Source organism: Pleurodeles waltl, chromosome 1_1 (assembly GCF_031143425.1).
Source record: "Pleurodeles waltl isolate 20211129_DDA chromosome 1_1, aPleWal1.hap1.20221129, whole genome shotgun sequence".
Taxonomy (NCBI): domain Eukaryota; kingdom Metazoa; phylum Chordata; class Amphibia; order Caudata; family Salamandridae; genus Pleurodeles; species Pleurodeles waltl.
Genome location: NC_090436.1, coordinates 712,719,839 through 712,737,335, shown reverse-complemented (window position 1 = coordinate 712,737,335; position 17,497 = coordinate 712,719,839). Strand labels below are relative to the sequence as shown.

General features: G+C 44.9%; 1 protein-coding gene across 1 annotated transcript in view; it reads left to right on the top strand.

The window, feature by feature from the left end:
• Positions 1–17,497, top strand: part of FBN2 (fibrillin 2) — a 1,006,102-nt gene that overhangs the window by 430,031 nt on the left and 558,574 nt on the right. Inside the window, exon 8 of the mRNA XM_069227289.1 lies at positions 7,031–7,156. Within this exon, the coding sequence (XP_069083390.1) occupies positions 7,031–7,156 (126 nt within the window). The remainder of the gene's footprint in view (positions 1–7,030; positions 7,157–17,497) is intronic.

Genomic DNA, 17,497 nt, shown 5'->3' with positions numbered 1-17,497 from the left:
GCATCAAACTCGGAACCACCTCTTTGCATTCAGAACTGCCACTTTGGAACCAGCACATCACTGCCACAGCATGGAGAAGAATAACGTATCGCCTCTACAGCATCTAGAAACCCAATGCCACACTTTCGAAGTGATGCTTCACTCACTGAAATGATGCATCACAGCAGTTGCTTGGAAAACTTCCGCGCACCACTTAATCTGCATAAGAATCAAGATGCATCTTGCTGTTGCGACCAAGATCAAGGTACCTGGATGTGGCCTGCACTCCATTGCAGTCAGTCTGAACTGTCGACTTTGTCCCAGTCCAACAGGACCAATTAACACTTTAGGTGCTACTTGCTTTAAGCGCTATTTTTGTTTTTAATTTTCAATAATTCATATCTCGAGTTCTACTGATTGGATTTTTTTGTTTTGGTCTTGTTTTATTTATAACATTATTATTTGTTTTTTCTAAACTGTTTTACTGTTTAAGTGTTGGACAAATACTTTACACATTGCCTCTTAAGTTAAGCCTCACACCACTGTGCCAAGCTACAAGAGGTTGAGTACAGGATAATTTAGGTTGTGTAGTGATGTACCCTGACTAGGATTGTGGTTCCTGCTTGGACAGGGTGTATAGCTCTACCAACGAGAAACGCAAGTGCTTAAGAGCTGCCAGGAGTTCTAAGTTGTTTTCTTGAGGTGCCACATCAGAAAGACAGCTGGAATACAAGCTGGCCCAAATTGTGTTGCTGGAATGAAACATCTTTTATTTGGTTGAGTTGCTCAGAAGAAACCCAAGAAATATTAATCCATTTCAGCAGTGATGAACAACGGTTGAACCCAGTTTGTAACTAGGTTGAAAGTAACCTTGTTTGATAAATCGTGGTTTTCTAAATTCTCTAGAAAAGGCTACTTATAGAGCCTTTGGTAGCCCCTCCGCTCCCCAGTGCTGAGCCCTTTTTTGGCTATTTGGGGTAGTTCGCTCTTAGGCCTGCATAACTTTTTGTCCACATAAGCTATCCATTCCAAATTTGCAAACATTTTTTCTAGCATCCTAGGGATTCTAAAGGTACCCAGAGTTCCTCTGGAGAAGACCAAGAAATTAGCCAAAATGCAGCTAAAATTTTGTTTATTTTTTCAGAAAAATTGGAAAAAGGGCAGCAGAAGAAAGCATGAAAATGGCATCAACAAAGGGTTTACGGTGCTAACATCACCATCTTCCCAGCTTTCAGGAACAGGCAGACTTGAATCAGAAAACCACATTTTTCAACACAATGTTGGCATTTCGCTGGGACATACCCCATTTTTACTATTTTTTGTGCTTTTAGCCTCCTTCCAGATAGTGACAGAAATGGCTGTAAAACCAATGCTGGATCCCAGACAGCTAAACATTTCTGAAAAGTATACACAATTCTGAATTCAGCAAGGGGTCATTTGTGCAAAGCCTACAAGGTTTTCCTGCAGAAAAAAACAGTTGAAATAAAAAAACATGGAAAAACAGCCATTTGTCTCCTCGTTTTATCTGTAACGTTTTCCTGTGATGTCATATTTTCAAACTTAATATACTGTTACATCTGCTGGCCTCTTCTGGTTGTGGGGATATATAGGGCTTGTAGGTTCATCAAAAACCCTAGATACCCCAGAGCCAATAAGTGAGCTGCACCATGCGTTACAGGGCATTTCCCAAATACACGTCTTTTTTTACATACTGTCTTACATTTGGAAGGAAAAAATGTAGAGAAAGAGAAGGGGCAATAACACTTGTTCTTCTATTCTGTGTTCCCCCAAGTCTCCCACTAACACTGGTACTTTACTTGCGTGGTTAGGCCTAATGCCTGCAACAGGAAACTCAACATGGGCACATCACATTTTTACATTGAAATCTGACGTATTTTTTGGAAAGTGCCTAGCTGTGGATTTTGGCCTCTAGCTCAGCCGGCACCTAAGGAAATCTACCAAACCTGTGCTTGTTTGACAACTAGTCACCTAAGGGAATCCAGAATGAGGTGACTTGTGGGGCTCTCACCAGGGTCTGTTACCCAGAATCCTTTGCAAACCTCAAAATTTGGCCAAAAAAACACAACATGGACACATCACATTTTTCCAAAGAAAACGGACGTGTTTTTTGCAAAGTGCCTAGCAGTGGATTTTGGCCTCTCGCTAAGCCGGCACCTAGGGAAACCTAGCAAACCTATATATATTTTTTAACTAAACACCTAGGGAAATTCGGAATGGGGTGACTTGTTGGGCTCTCACTAGGTTTTGTTACCCAGAATCCTTTGCAAACCTCAAAATTTGGCAAAAAAACACTTTTCCCTCAGATTTCGGTGCTGCAAAGTTCTGAAATCTGAGAGGAGCCACAAACTTCCTTTCACCCAGCATTCCCCCAAGTCCTCCGATAAAAATGGTACCTCACTTGTGTGGATAGACTTGGGCCCGTGTCAGGAATAGATCACACAACGGTCAATGTTGGTCCTTAGATGAGGGCAACTGTTGACCTTGGGATGATCCATTCCTGATGTAGGCACTAGGTACAGGCACTCAAGTTGTGTAGCGTTTTTATCAGGACTGGTGGGGAAACACTGGGTGGTAGGAATTTTGTGGATCCCAGCATATTCCTGTAGTTTGTGTGACAGAAATCCAAGATAAAATTGAGTTTTTATTCAACATTTCACATTTGCAGGGTATTCTGGGTAAGAAAACGTTGGGGAATCAATATTAGTCACACCTCTGTGGACTCCCCCGACGGTCTAGTTTCCAGAAATGTCTAGGTTTGGTAGATTTCCCCATATGGCCACCGAGCCCAGGACCAAAAGCGCAGGTGCTTGCCTTACAAAACCAGGTTGTTTTGTGATAGATAATTTTGATGTCTCCACAATACGATTTGGGTGTTGGAATTTGGGGCTGAACTAAATTGGGGAGTTCCCAGACATCACTCTCTCTGTGCTTCCCGCCGCATGCACCTGCTCTCTGGGTTGGGCTAACCCGCTACTGTCACACTGCACAGACTGTGCTTGTGAAGGGACAGCAGGGCTGTCCTCATCACCTCCCTTATAATCACTGGAAGAGTAGTTATCAAATGGGACTCCTCCAACCGAAAAATCACTCCCAAACTCTGTGCCATTGTCCTATCCCTCAGATGCTGTCTCAGTATCTGCTGTCTCAGTCTCTGATCCTACGTCAGAGCTGTCCTCTATAACCCAAGTGAGGGCTTGAGCAACAGTCATCCAACGAGATGCCATCTCTGCTACTGGCTAAACTGTCACTCTAGAACACTAGCCTACGTAGACAACAGTAGAGGTCACCTTACCTTTGCTTCTTTTCTCAATCAGCACGTTCTCTCAAGACTCTCAAAAAAAGACACACTATTACTTCACCTTGTCACATACCAATCGTCCCAGTCCAACAATCATTATTGGTGCTCCCACTCCCATTACCTCCTCCTCCGATTCACTTGCTACCACCCAGAAAAAGTGCCCTTTATCTCTCCATAGCCCCCCTCGCACATACGTTTCATTTGTATTATAGCGCAGGTAATGGCTGGCTTTACTAATCTACTCAGCTATTTACATAAAATACAGATTTGATCTTTGCAGTAGGCATATAAACCTTCTGCGCTACTTTATGGTATCAAAGCTGCCACTAGACAAAAGTCATATCCTTTTGCAGTTTACAGTTGAAACGCATCAGTTGAAGTATGTGCATTGCTTTGAAGTCGCAAGCTGCAATTGCAAGCGAACTGGTTGCGAATATATATATATATACCTATATATATAGGTATATATATATATATATATATATTTATATGTGTGTGTAAAGAGATCACTTTTATATGTGGGTGTGGCGTCGGCTAGTGGCCAATGCCCACACCCAAGAGGTTAAGAGCATGTACAAACAGGTACTGCTCTCAAGAACTTTGCCTATCGAGAAACCTTATTGCAAAATACATCAACCACATGTGAAAATCGAGCATCCTGCATTAGCTTTTGTTGGTGCCTACCATAGACCACCAACACTGCATTACTTTTTATGCCAGTTGCTCCTAATTTCAAATATGAACTTTTAACAGTATCAAACTAATATTTCTGTTTCTATTTTTATGTAAGTTTTATACTCCCCTTTTTCATATCTCAATTTTGTGCCCTTGGAATTTTGTTTTCCGCATACAGTTGCACTTCTTTGAGCTTAAGCTTTGGATAAGCTACTGGCTGACAAAAACAGAAACAGGAACAAAATTCAGAGTTGGGGTGCTGACATTAGTCTTACATCACTGAAGTCACTGTAATTGTGAAAAAGTGTCAGACAAAGAATAGCTTTAGCAAATGAGTCATGCCCATTCAGCAGGAAAGTGGTAATGGTTTGCGACGTAACCGGTGGTGCATTTTGAAGCACACTGTCACATATATATTACTAAAGCATGGTTTGGTGGCACATTGTCATTTACATACAACACATTTTATGTAGAAAATGCCTCAACATTCACAGTGGTGCTCAGTTTTATTGATAAAACTATACAGTGCACAAACAAAAAAGTTTGGATATTGGTTTTCAGCAAATATAATAATTTGCACATCACCAAGTAAAGCGGCTTGATTTGTGTTGATCTTATTAAAACCTTTGCTTCCATAACGCTTCAAAATCACCAAAAACAAAATGCTTCATTTGTGGTTTTCAAACTGTTATATATATTGAAATATTTATACAGTTATTTTACAGGTTTTTAAATGTTGGTATTAGAAAAAAACGATATCCTACATCCTTTCCTTTCACATCCATTCACCCCAGCAAGACTGTCAGATAGTTCACTTTGCAAAATCATATAACTCTGCAGTCAGAGAAAGAGAAGTAAAAGCAGTCTTCATGTTAAAAGAATTCATCAATTTATCAGAAGACATAACCTTACATTCGACCTCTGTCTTTGAACACACATAAAATGTTGCAAGATAAAACTAAAGACATCTTTATTGTTCATTCACCCTCTGAACTCCAGCATTTTTATTTTGGGGATACTGCAGCAACACCCATCTTTGCCCCCCACATCTCTACTTCCAGCACCTATGCCCCTCTGTGTCTTATTTTCTGTATTTTGGATGTATTCTTCTAGCTTCCTACACATATATCTCATTTATATGGAGGGCGTAGAGTATATATCTTGAGAATTCTGCAGAAATATGCTGCTGGAAACAAGGAATATTTAAATTTCCATGCATATTCTTATCGTTTTAATTTAAAAGAATGCACTAAGTGCAGATTTTGTATATAACACTGCATTCCAAGGATAGGCTGTGTTCAGTACTATGTCATCTCTAAGCGGTCTTTGGCAGCATTAACTCCAATGTGTTCCAATAGAAAACAAGCAAGAAGGCAGTAAGGGGCTCATTACAACCCTGGTATTAAAAAACACCTACCGCTGTGGCGACAGCCGGCAAGACAGTTGCTGCGGCTACAAGCCATCAGCCATATTTGACCACAGCCAGATTCCCGCCAGAATGATGCCGGAAATCTGGCTGTGGCCATGCCGGCGGATGGCGATAAGGTGGCGCTGCTGACAGCAGAAGTGCCACGCCAGTAGACCGCCGCAGACGTATCATGACCCATGATACAGCCTGGTGGTATTCTTCTGGCGGACGCTGCTGCTGGCAGCAGTGCCCTGTCCCTTCTCCTGCTGGAGGACCCCCTGACATCAGGTAAGTCGGGTGCTCCGACCGTGCCTACCGCCATGGTTTTCGTGGCAGTAAGATTGCCACGAAAACCATGGTGGTAGGCGGGGTCATAATCCCGCAGGCGGGCAAGTGACGGCCTCCGGGCTGGAGACTGAAGTATCCAGCCTACCGTCGTTACCGCTTGACAGTCGGTGTAGTACCAAACCGCCAATGTCTTAATATGGAGAAAGGCACCGCCAGCCTCTTGGCAGTACTTTCCTCCATATCAGCGCTGTCCGCCAGGGTCATGATGACCCCTAAGTGTTTTGTGATTAGAGAGGAAAAATAACTGTGTTCCAAGCCATACCTCAGAAGCAGGGCTTACATTGTTGAAGAAGGAGTGTTGGTGCCCAACTCTCTGCTCACAAGCCAGTGGCACACAAAATACCTGAGCTGTGTAGTCTTGAATCCACCTCATCCTCTTTAATCTACATCCAGACACTTCCTGTCTCTTGTTCTCTGTCTTGCTGCTTTCCCCCTTTGTGATGGAATTTATGTTTTTCTCTTCTTCCTTCTTTCCCTTTTGTATGTTTTCAACTCTCTTCCTCTGGTTAATGTCTGATGAGGAAAAATAAGTTCCTGTCTCCAAAAATGAGTGCTGGTGGGCCTCAGCGCTAACGGCCAGCTTAAATTAACCACTGCTTGAAGACTCACAAAGTTTTACTATAATTGTATGTCAGAATAGTGTCAGTACTTCCCATCCATCATAGGTATCTTCAACTGTACTCCTGCAGAATGTCCACAAAACTGGCAATCCACAAATGCAAGCACACCTCATATGAGCATTAGCACCCAAAACCTATTTTTGAGGATATAAAATGTTTGCATCTGGTGGAGAAATCATTTCCTAAAAAATAGTGGTGCATTTTCTAATCTCACCTGGAAGTCCCATGTTCTAATTGGTACAAAAGAACCATTGTCAGAATATCGACCGAGATATTATTGCCCCCTAGACTTTGATAATAGATCTACATTTTCCAAACTACAGTGGTTATGTCAGATGATATTTCTGTGTTAGATATTCTGGCATGCAACTTATTCCAACCCCTTTCTTATTGGTTAGTTCTGTGAATAATCTGCTGTACTAGAACATGCTCACCGAAAGAAAGATAAACATCTTCAAATTCTCATTCAAATAATCAGTATTTTGAATTTTTCACTTTAAACTCAATGTTTTGAACACAAAATACACAAAATAATATGGAAATTATGTTTTATCTAGTTTAGCTTGCTTTTTAAGTAACTGCATTTTCTTCTGCGGTACACTGCAGAATGCTGTTTAGGGCTATATGCCTACTATTAAGAAGCATTCTGATTGTCTCCCTCTTTTCTATTTCCTACTGCAGACATCGATGAGTGCTCCATCATTCCTGGCATCTGTGAAGGAGGCGAATGCTCAAACACAGTCGGGAGCTACTTCTGCAAGTGTCCTCGTGGCTATGTAACCTCCATAGATGGCTCGCACTGCATAGGTCAGCAACATTTTTGAAGGATCTTAGATAATAATGTGATACATGCTAGGCAATGAAGGGCAACTGAAATCTATCTGCTGTTAGTGCATCAACACATGGGAAATGTTTTGGCCTTCATTTTACCGTTTTGAATAATGTTCTATGCTGGGCTGATCTTCACTGGCGAGTTGGTTTTAAAGTCTATGGAACCTGGTATTTTCTCTCCTGCGGTTTCCATCTACAATAGAAGATGCTTGTTGTTCTGAGAAATGATTGGACCGATCTATCTGTACTAGGGTACCCTTGTTATGATCTGCTATAATTTGTGGTAGCTTAAATTAGGAGGTTTAGATGCAAGGTATAATCATAGTGGGATTAAAGTGTTTCTTTACCGCCACAGATTCTGAAGCAATAAACTTTATTTATAGTGAATGAAATGCATTTTGTTGCCCCTTTGAAAAAGGGAAAAACATGTATTATCCATTCCATGGTAAAGAGACCATTATATCACATAGTTTAAGCCTTCTGTGGATTTGTTATTTGCTAAAAAAGTATATTGAAGCATCAGACTAGGAACAATTTACACATCCCAAGAATATGTACAAATAAGCAAATAAATAAGCAAAATACAAAAAATGTTACAATGAGACAGATGTAATGTGAAAGAAATGAAATAACATTCCTAAAATCAAGTTAAGATCAAAGCTTGGCTATACCCAAGTTGCACATTTTAAAGCAGATATCTGAAGCGCTAGATTATATGTATTTAACAGTATCATGTGCCTCCAGATACTTTGGGGGTAAACCAGATTTTCAGAGCCTGGCTTTAAATCTACCAGCAAACATGGCAAACAAAAGTAATGCCGCCCATATTTGATTATTTCGCATCATTTGAACAAATATGGATCAAATAGAGCATGTGTACTCGCAAACATTTTCCCTTGTGCCGCAAAGTTTGGTTTGTGATGTGACCAAGGGCCGCATTGATGCTAGCAGGTTGGCAGGGTTTTTGTTTCTGGGGGGCAGGGTGTGGCAGTATGGTGAGTGTAGGGCAAGTGAAGAATATACATCCACTGACTGAATCGCACAATGTGAAGCAAGAAAACCTAGGATTGGCAGTGTTTTTAGGGTTGGCGAGTGGAGAATGAATGTTTCTCAATTTATGTTTGAAAACTATCACTTAAAAAGAAAATATCTCTCAGTGCACTGATATTATCTGATGTACTAAGGTGAAACAGCTCTGCATGTTAATGAAATACAAATTTTGATTTGTTTAAGGGTATCATATTTTTACACTTTTGCTGCAGTGTGTCTTTAAAAATGGTGTTCCTGAAGCTAAAGGTGCATGACAACCTAGTTGCTTCCTTTCTTTATCTTCAATTAATGTTTAAATGAAGGCTTGCCTGTTTATTTAACGTTTTCTTAAGGATAGTGCTGTGTCGAGTAAACATTAGCACAGTCCTGCTGTTGACCAGGGGCTGCATGTAATGGTCAGGAGGGCCACATGCGGCCCCATGCTGTACTTTGAGTATCACTGAAATAGAATATGAAGAGCAATTCATTCTAGTACCAGATTAACAAGCACTGACAAACCCAATAGACCTGGCTTATTTATAAGTGAAAGACCTTACTTATTTATTGGTGAGTTTCCTGTGTGATTTTGTGAAAGGGTATGTGTGAAAGCAGAATCAGAATGATTGATAGAGCTATTATATTTAAAGATCAACTCTTGGCAGTAGTTTCTACCTTCTTTTTTCATACTAGGAGATAACATTATGGGAGTGGCCAAGATAGCAGCCAAGCAAGTTGCTTAATTTAGAGCACCCGTATTCAGTAGTATCCTCTACCTTACTCCTTCAATCTGCCCCATCGCACTTGTCAGGTGTCCAAGTGGTCGAAGCAACCTTCAACTTGGGCCGCACAGTCCTGGTTTGGCGTTGGGAGCCACTGTGACTTCTTTAGTTAGCTGCATTTCCTAGGTCTGCTGATACGGTAGTGTGTTTCTCGGAAGTGGTTCCGTTGGGCACTTGAAGTATGGGAGTGGGATGTGTAATGCCATTAACCCAAATGAGAGCCACCCACAGGCAGGCCCATATTAGGAGAGATGCTGACTGTGGCCTGCTAGCCTGGTAGTTCTCCGATTGCGGGGCAGACATAAATGGACTAGTTGGCATGCCTCCGGTTGAAGCAGATGAAAAGAGCAAAGCCTGGGAACATAGATGACTCAGCATTCTTAGAGAATGACAGTGGTGAAAATAACAACAGTTCTCACTTCTCTCCCAAACCTTGCTCACCTAAAAGAGAACACATGTGGCTGAACTACTACGCTGGTGGGGTTCCAGATTGAGACCGACAGCAGAGAGGCCCTGGAGAAAAGGAGGCTGATAGCACTGTGACATCTCTCTCTTTCATGTTCCATCCACTGTATTATTCCCCTATGCATCGGGGATGAGGGTCCCTGACTGATAGTGCTCCTCCCCTATTTGGATGGGAGCACAAAAAATCTCAGGTACCACGTGAGGAAGTCGGGTGGGACTGACATTATGGACGAGTACTGGATCTGTCATTGGATGTGGGAATGAGGGCCCATAAAGGTCCCCTAGGGGGTACCAACTTGGACCAGATCGAGAGTCATGTGCTGCCAATATCAGAGAGTCAACATAAATCACAAGTTGCCAAAAGGGTGGAAATATCTTGGCCTGTGAGTTGGTGACCATCTGTCACAATGTTCAAACCCAAGGTGGCACGTCTAAATCCTTGAAAGAGTGCCATCTTATTACAAAGTCACTCTCGCAAAATGTTAACTCCCTGAGTAATGTAGAAATATCCTTGGACAGACATGCGGGGAAGTTTGATAAGATTCTTTTAACCATTCTATATATCAAAGTTGAGGGTAAAATCAACTCAGTTGATCAAGCGATTGGCCTTCCAAGAGCTGACTACAGGAAATTAGCTGAAAGGGTCAACGGTACTGAAACCACCCTTGTGACTATGCGTCGAACTTTGATAGAGATGCAAGCACAAATAAAATCTCTGCATGAAGAGATTAAGGCTTTAAAATTCAGAGTTGAGGACGCTGTGGAGCACTCATGTCAAAACAATATGCTGATCACTGGGATCCTGCAACGCAATAAGGGCCCTAATGTTGAGTTATTCAGAGAGGAGTGATTGACCACGAGGGTCCTTCAAGGCAAAATCCTGAAATTGTTCTGTTTGGAGAAGGCTTGTCGAGTCCCAAGCTAGCCACATCCTTCAGGGAGGCCTCCACTCACCATAGTGACCAGACTGTTCAATTTCAGGGATATAGAAGTGATACTTCAAATTTCACAGGGCAATGGGGCTTGGGTCCTGGATGGGAGCACTACCATAATATACTCTGACAATAGGTTCAACAACAATCCAGCAACAGTGAGGGAAGTTTGTGGAGGTCAAGAAACAACTGGAGGCACTAGACCTCAGATATGCCATTATGTACCCCACTATACCAAGATAACAGGTAAGGATCAAAGCATTTCTTCACATTTCCAAACACAGTCTGAGAGTGGTTGTAGTGGAATGGGGCCAGTATACTAGATGACAGGAAAGGAGAATCAAGTGACTGCGGATCACAGTGATTGAGGAGATGCCAGCATCAGCAAAGTGCTCTCCTAGGGTGCTGCACAACCCCAACTACATGACTCGGATCAGGACACAATTCCAGGGTGGTAAGATGCTGTCCCCATCCAGAGTGAGTCAGACTTGAACAAGACTGTGACCCCACACTGACTCTGATAGAAGCAGATGATATGGTTTGATTTAGACCATGTACATATACGACTCAGTATCCTTGAACTGGTCATGTGGACTGAGGTGGAGGTTCTGGGAGGCAATGTACAATAAGGGGTGACTTCTAGATTGGGACTAGTTAAATTCTGAGAGAACTGAGGAGTGGACCCTACAATGTGCGGTGAAGGCTGCATTCCACATTCTCCACATTCATGAACAGCACGGAAAGCCAAATGAGTGGTGTAGGAAGTTGGCTCTGTATGCACTATTTCAAAGTAAGGAATAGTATGCACAGAGTCCAAGGGTTCCCCTTAGAGGTAAGATAGTGGCAAAAAGAGATAATACTAATGCTCTATTTTGTGGTAGTGTGGTCGAGCAGTAGGCTTATCAAAGGAGTAGTGTTAAGCATTTGTTATACATACACAAGCAATAAATGAGGAACACACACTCAGAGACAATTCCAGGCCAATAGGTTTTTGTATAGAAAAATAACTTTTCTTAGTTTATTTTAAGAACCACAGGTTCAAATTCTACATGTAATACTTTGCATGAAAGGTATTGCAGGTAAGTACTTTAGGAACTTTGAATAATCACAATAGCATATATACTTTTCAAATAAAACACATATAGCTATTTTAAAACTAGACAGTGCAATTTTCACAGTTCCTAGGGGAGGTAAGTAATTGTTAGTTCTTGCAGGTAAGTAAACCACCTACGGGATTCAAGTTTGGGTCCAAGGTAGCCCACCGTTGGGGGTTCAGAGCAACCCCAAAGTTACCACACCAGCAGCTCAGAGCCGGTCAGGTGCAGAGTTCAAAATGGTGCCCAAAACGCATAGGCTTCAATGTAGAAGGGGGTGCCCCGGTTCCAGTCTGCCAGCAGGTAAGTACTTGCGTCTTCGGAGGGCAGACCAGGGGGCTTTTATAGGGCACCGGGGGGGACACACGTTAGCACAGAAGGTACACCCTCAGCAGCACGGGGCGGCCGGGTGCAGTGTGCAAACACACGTCGGGTTTTCAATTGGAATCAATGGGAGACCAAGGAGTCTCTTCAGCGATGCAGGCAGGCAAGGGGGGGGCTCCTCGGGGTAGCCACCACCTGGGCAAGGGAGAAGGCCTCCTGGGGGTCACTGCTGCACTGGAGTTCCGATCTTTCATGTCCTGGGGGCTGCGGGTGCAGGGTCTTTTCCAGGCGTCAGGATCTGGGAGTCAGGCAGTCGCGGTCAGGGGGAGCCTCGGGATTCCCTCTGCAGGTGTCGCTGTGGGGGCTCCGGGGGGGGGCAACTCTGGCTACTCACGGTCTTGTAGTCGCCGGGGAGTCCTCCCTGAAGTGTTGTTTCTCCACAAGTTGAGCCGGGGGCGTTGGGTGCAGAGTTGCAAGTCTCACGCTTCTGGCGGGAAACGCAGTTGTCTTTAAGTTGCTTCTTTGGAAACAAAGTTGCAGTCTTGGGTGAACAGGGCCACTGTTCTCTGGAGTTTCTTGGTCCTTTTAGAGCAGGGCAGTCCTCTGAGGATTCAGAGGTCGCTGGTCCTGGGGAAAGCGTCGCTGGAGCAGTGTCTTTAGAAGGGAGGGAGACAGGCCGGTAGAGCTGGGGCCAAAGCAGTTGGTGTCTCTGTCTTCTCTGCAGGGTTTTTCAGCTCAGCAGTCCTCTTCTTCTTAGGTTGCAGGAATCTAGTTTCCTAGGTTCTTGGGAGCCCCTAAATACTGAATTTAGGGGTGTGTTTAGGTCTGGGAGGGCAGTAGCCAATGGCTACTGTCTTTGAGGGTGGGTACACCCTCTTTGTGCCTCCTCCCTGAGGGGAGGGGGGCACATCCCTATTCCTATTGGGGGAATCCTCTTTCTACAAGATGGAGGATTTCTAAAAGTCAGAGTCACCTCAGCTCAGGACACCTTAGGGGCTGTCCTGACTGGCCAGTGACTCCTCCTTGTTTTTCTCATTATCTCTCCTGGACTTGCCGCCAAAAGTGGGGGCTGGGTCCAGGGGGCGGGCATCTCCACTAGCTGGAGTGCCCTGGGGCATTGTAACACGAAGCTTGAGCCTTTGAAGCTCACTGCTAGGTGTTACAGTTCCTGCAGGGGGGAGGTGTGAAGCACCTCCACCCAGAGCAGGCTTTGTTTCTGTCCTCAGAGAGCACAAAGGCTCTCACCGCATGGGGTCAGAAACTCGTCTCTCAGCAGCAGGCTGGCACAGACCAGTCAGTCCTGCACTGAACAATTGGGTAAAATACAGGGGGCATCTCTATGATGCCCTCTGTGTGTATTTTTTAATAAATCCAACACTGGCATCAGTGTGGGTTTATTATTCTGAGAAGTTTGATACCAAACTTCCCAGTATTCAGTGTAGCCATTATGGAGCTGTTGAGTTCGTTTTTGACAGACTCCCAGCCCATACACTCTTATGGCTACCCTGCACTTACAATGTCTAAGGTTTTGCTTAGACACTGTAGGGGCATAGTGCTCATGCACCTATGCCCTCACCTGTGGTATAGTGCACCCTGCCTTAGGGCTGTAAGGCCTGCTAGAGGGGTGACTTACCTATGCCACAGGCAGTGTGAGGTTGGCATGGCACCCTGAGGGGAGTGCCATGTCGACTTAGTCATTTTCTCCCCACCAGCACACACAAGCTGGCAAGCAGTGTGTCTGTGCTGAGTGAGGGGTCCCTAGGGTGGCATAAGACATGCTGAAGCCCTTAGAGACCTTCCCTGGCATCAGGGCCCTTGGTACCAGGGGTACCAGTTACAAGGGACTTACCTGGGTGCCAGGGTTGTGCCAATTGTGAAGACAACGGTACATTTTAGGTGAAAGAATACTGGTGCTGGGGCCTGGTTAGCAGGGTCCCAGCACACTTCTCAGTCAAGTCAGCATCAGTATCAGGCAAAATGTGGGGGGTAACTGCAACAGGGAGCCATTTCTTTACACAAGCCCCCCCCAGCCCACAGGCCAGGAGACTCAGCCAAAGCTGGGAGAGTCTTCCTAGTCTGTCAGGCGAGGAAGAGTAGAGGAAATAGGCTGGTTTGTTGCAGGGCCTACTCTGCCTTACATCCTCCTGTTCAGGTCATTCCCTCTGGGGAACTGACCCACTTCCACAGTGATAGGACCTAATCTGAACTGCCTCTTGTCTTTGCTTTTAATGTCTTCACCCATTCTCTCTATTTTGGGGTTAGAGGTATCCACCTCTGCTAATCTTATCTTAGCCAGGGTCACCCCTAGCTTACCCAAAGAGGTTACCCAGAGCTGGAGTAACCCCACCATGACCAACAGGGTCAGGGGGCCTAACTTGCTATTTGGCATGGGGTCTGATCACCATGCCAAGGATAGTGCAGCCATAAAGGCTAACACCCAGCAGAGGCCACTGATAGCTGTCAGTGCCCAGAACCACACCTTTAGCTCTTCACCTACAAGGGAAGGGGCTAAGTTACAGGCGTCTTTGGGTTCAGGGTGCCTGTCTGCTTTGTTAGAGTGGGGGGTTACTACATCTTGTAGTAAACACCCTTCTTCCACTCTTTCTTCTGTTAGCTGAGGAACCACCCACTCAGGCTTTACAGTTGCCTGACTAGCCAGGACTTCTTGTGGGTCAGGTTGGACTTTACCAGTGCCACTTTTAGAGTTCTCCCCTACTGGAGCAGAATCTCCTTGGCTTGCTGGAACCTTGGCTAAAGGTTGTCCACCCTTCCTACACTGTTTTCTTTTCTTTTTCTTCTGGGGCCTGCTTGCAGTTACTGCAGGGGCAGGACCTCCAGAATCCTTGGGAGAGGACTGGCACTGGACCAGTTCCTCTCTTGGGCTCTGACTAACCTCTGGGTAGTCATTTCCAAGGAGACAATCAAGGGGGAGGTCTGTACTGACTACCACCCTTCTCCAGCTAAAAGTCCCACCCACTTCTATGTGCACAAAAGCCACAGGCCTATCAGTGACCCTGTCTGGGCTAACTCTTACTCTGGCAGTCTCACCTGGGATGTACTGGTTTGAGAACACCAGCCTGTCATGCACAATAGTGTGACTGGCACAAGTGTCTCTCAGGGCAGTGGCTGGGATTCCATTCACCAGTAGGTGGTGGAAGTGTCTACTTCCCTCTGGAATCTCTAACTCACCTGTTGGGCCCTTTTTCCAGTTGAAGGCTATGAAGACCTCCTCATCTGAGGAGTCATCCCCAATGGCTACACTGGTCACCCCTGGGATTTTGATAGGGGGTTTGTTTTTGGGACAAGAAGTGTCCTTGGTGTGGTGCCCTGTCTGTTTACAGTTATGACACCATGCCTTAGTGGCATCCCAGTTCTTACCCTGGTACCCACCTTTATTTTGGGTTGTTTCTTGGGGCCCACCCACCTGTTCTGGTTTTTGGGGGCCTACAGAGGACTCTTTTTCTTTGTTTCTAGTGTCACCCACTTTCTCCTGGGGAGGCTTTGTAACCCCTTTCTTTTGGTCACCCCCAGTGGAAGTTTTGGTTACTCTAGTCTTGACCCAGTTGTCTGCCTTCTTTCCCAAATCTTGGGGAGAAATTGGACCTAGGTCTACCAGAAACTGATGCAACTTTTCATTGAAGCAGTTACTTAAAATGTGTTCTTTCATAAACAAATTATAAAGCCCAACATAGTCATGCACTCCATTTCCAGTTACCCAACCATCCAGTGTTTTCACCGAGTAGTCAACAAAATCAACCCAGGTCTGGCTCGAGGATTTTTGAGCCCCCCTGAACCTAATTCTATACTCCTCAGTGGAGAATCCAAAGCCCTCAATCAGGGTACCCTTCATGCGGTCATAGGATTCTGCATCTTTTCCAGAGAGTGTGAGGAGTCTATCACTACACTTTCCAGTGAACATTTCCCAAAGGAGAGCACCCCAGTGAGATCTGTTTACTTTTCTGGTTACACAAGCCCTCTCAAAAGCTGTGAACCATTTGGTGATGTCATCACCATCTTCATATTTAGTTACAATCCCTTTAGGGATTTTCAACATGTCAGGAGAATCTCTGACCCTATTTATGTTGCTGCCACCATTGATGGGACCTAGGCCCATCTCTTGTCTTTCCCTTTCTATGGCTAGGATCTGTCTTTCCAAAGCCAATCTTTTGGCCATCCTGGCTAACAGGAGGTCCTCTTCACTGAGGCTATCCTCAGTGATTTCAGAGGTGCTGGCCCCTCCTGTGAGGGAAGAAGCATCTCTGACTATCACAGTTGGAATCAGGGATTGAGGGTCCCTGGGTTCCCTAGTTAGGACTGGAAGAGAGGAATTCTCCTCCATGTCACTAACATCATCCTCTGGGGTGTCATCCTCAGAGGGGTTGGCTTTTTCAAACTCTGCCAAAAGCTCCTGGAGCTGTTGTTTGGAGGGTCTTGAGCCAATTGTGATTTTCTTTATTTTGCAGAGAGACCTTAGCTCCCTCATCTTAAGATGGAGGTAAGGGGTGATGTCGAGTTCCATCAATTCACTTCTGCACTAGACATTATGGCCCTCATTCCAACCCTGGCGGTCTATGACCGCCAGGGTGGAGGGCAACGGAAGCACCTCCAACAGGCTGGCGGTGCTTCCAGGGCCATTCTGACCGCGGCGGTAAAGCCGCGGTCAGAAAAGGGGATCCGGCGGTTTCCCGCCGGATTTCCCCTGGCCCGGAGAATCCTCCATGGCGGCGCTGCGCCGCCATGGGGATTCCGACCCCCTTCCCGCCAGCCTGTTTCTGGCGGTTTACACCGCCAGAACCAGGATGGCGGGAACGGGTGTTGTGGGGCCCCCTAACAGGGCCCCATTAAGATTTTCACTGTCTGCTTTGCAGACAGTGAAAATCGCGACGGGTGCTACTGCACCCATCGCACCCCTGCAACTCCGCCGGCTCCATTCGGAGCCCGCTTCATTGTTGCAGGGTCTTTCCCGCTGGGCCGGGGGGCGCCCTTTTGGCAGTCGCCCACCGGCCCAGCGGGAAAGTCGAAATGACCCCCGCGGTTTTTTGACCGCGGTGCGGTCTTTCGACGTGGTTACTTTGGCGGGCGGCCTCTGCCGCCCGCCAAAGTTAGAATGACCCCCTATGTTTCTAAAAGTTGGAATACTTTTTAAGAATCTAAAACTAGTTCTAGAACCTAATTCAAACTTTCACAAAACTTTTAAACTCTAAAAGAAATGCTAACAGGGACTAACACAAGGCCCTAGCAGGACTTTTAAAAATTTAGAAAAATTGCTCAAATTGCAAAAATCAATTTCTAATGACAATTTTTGGAATTTGTCGTGTGATCAGGTATTGGCTGAGTAGTCCAGCAAATGCAAAGTCTTGTACCCCACCGCTGATCCACCAATGTAGGAAGTTGGCTCTGTATGCACTATTTCAAAGTAAGGAATAGTATGCACAGAGTCCAAGGGTTCCCCTTAGAGGTAAGATAGTGGCAAAAAGAGATAATACTAATGCTCTATTTTGTGGTAGTGTGGTCGAGCAGTAGGCTTATCAAAGGAGTAGTGTTAAGCATTTGTTGTACATACACAAGCAATAAATGAGGAACACACACTCAGAGACAATTCCAGGCCAATAGGTTTTTGTATAGAAAAATATATTTTCTTAGTTTATTTTAAGAACCACAGGTTCAAATTCTACATGTAATACTTTGCATGAA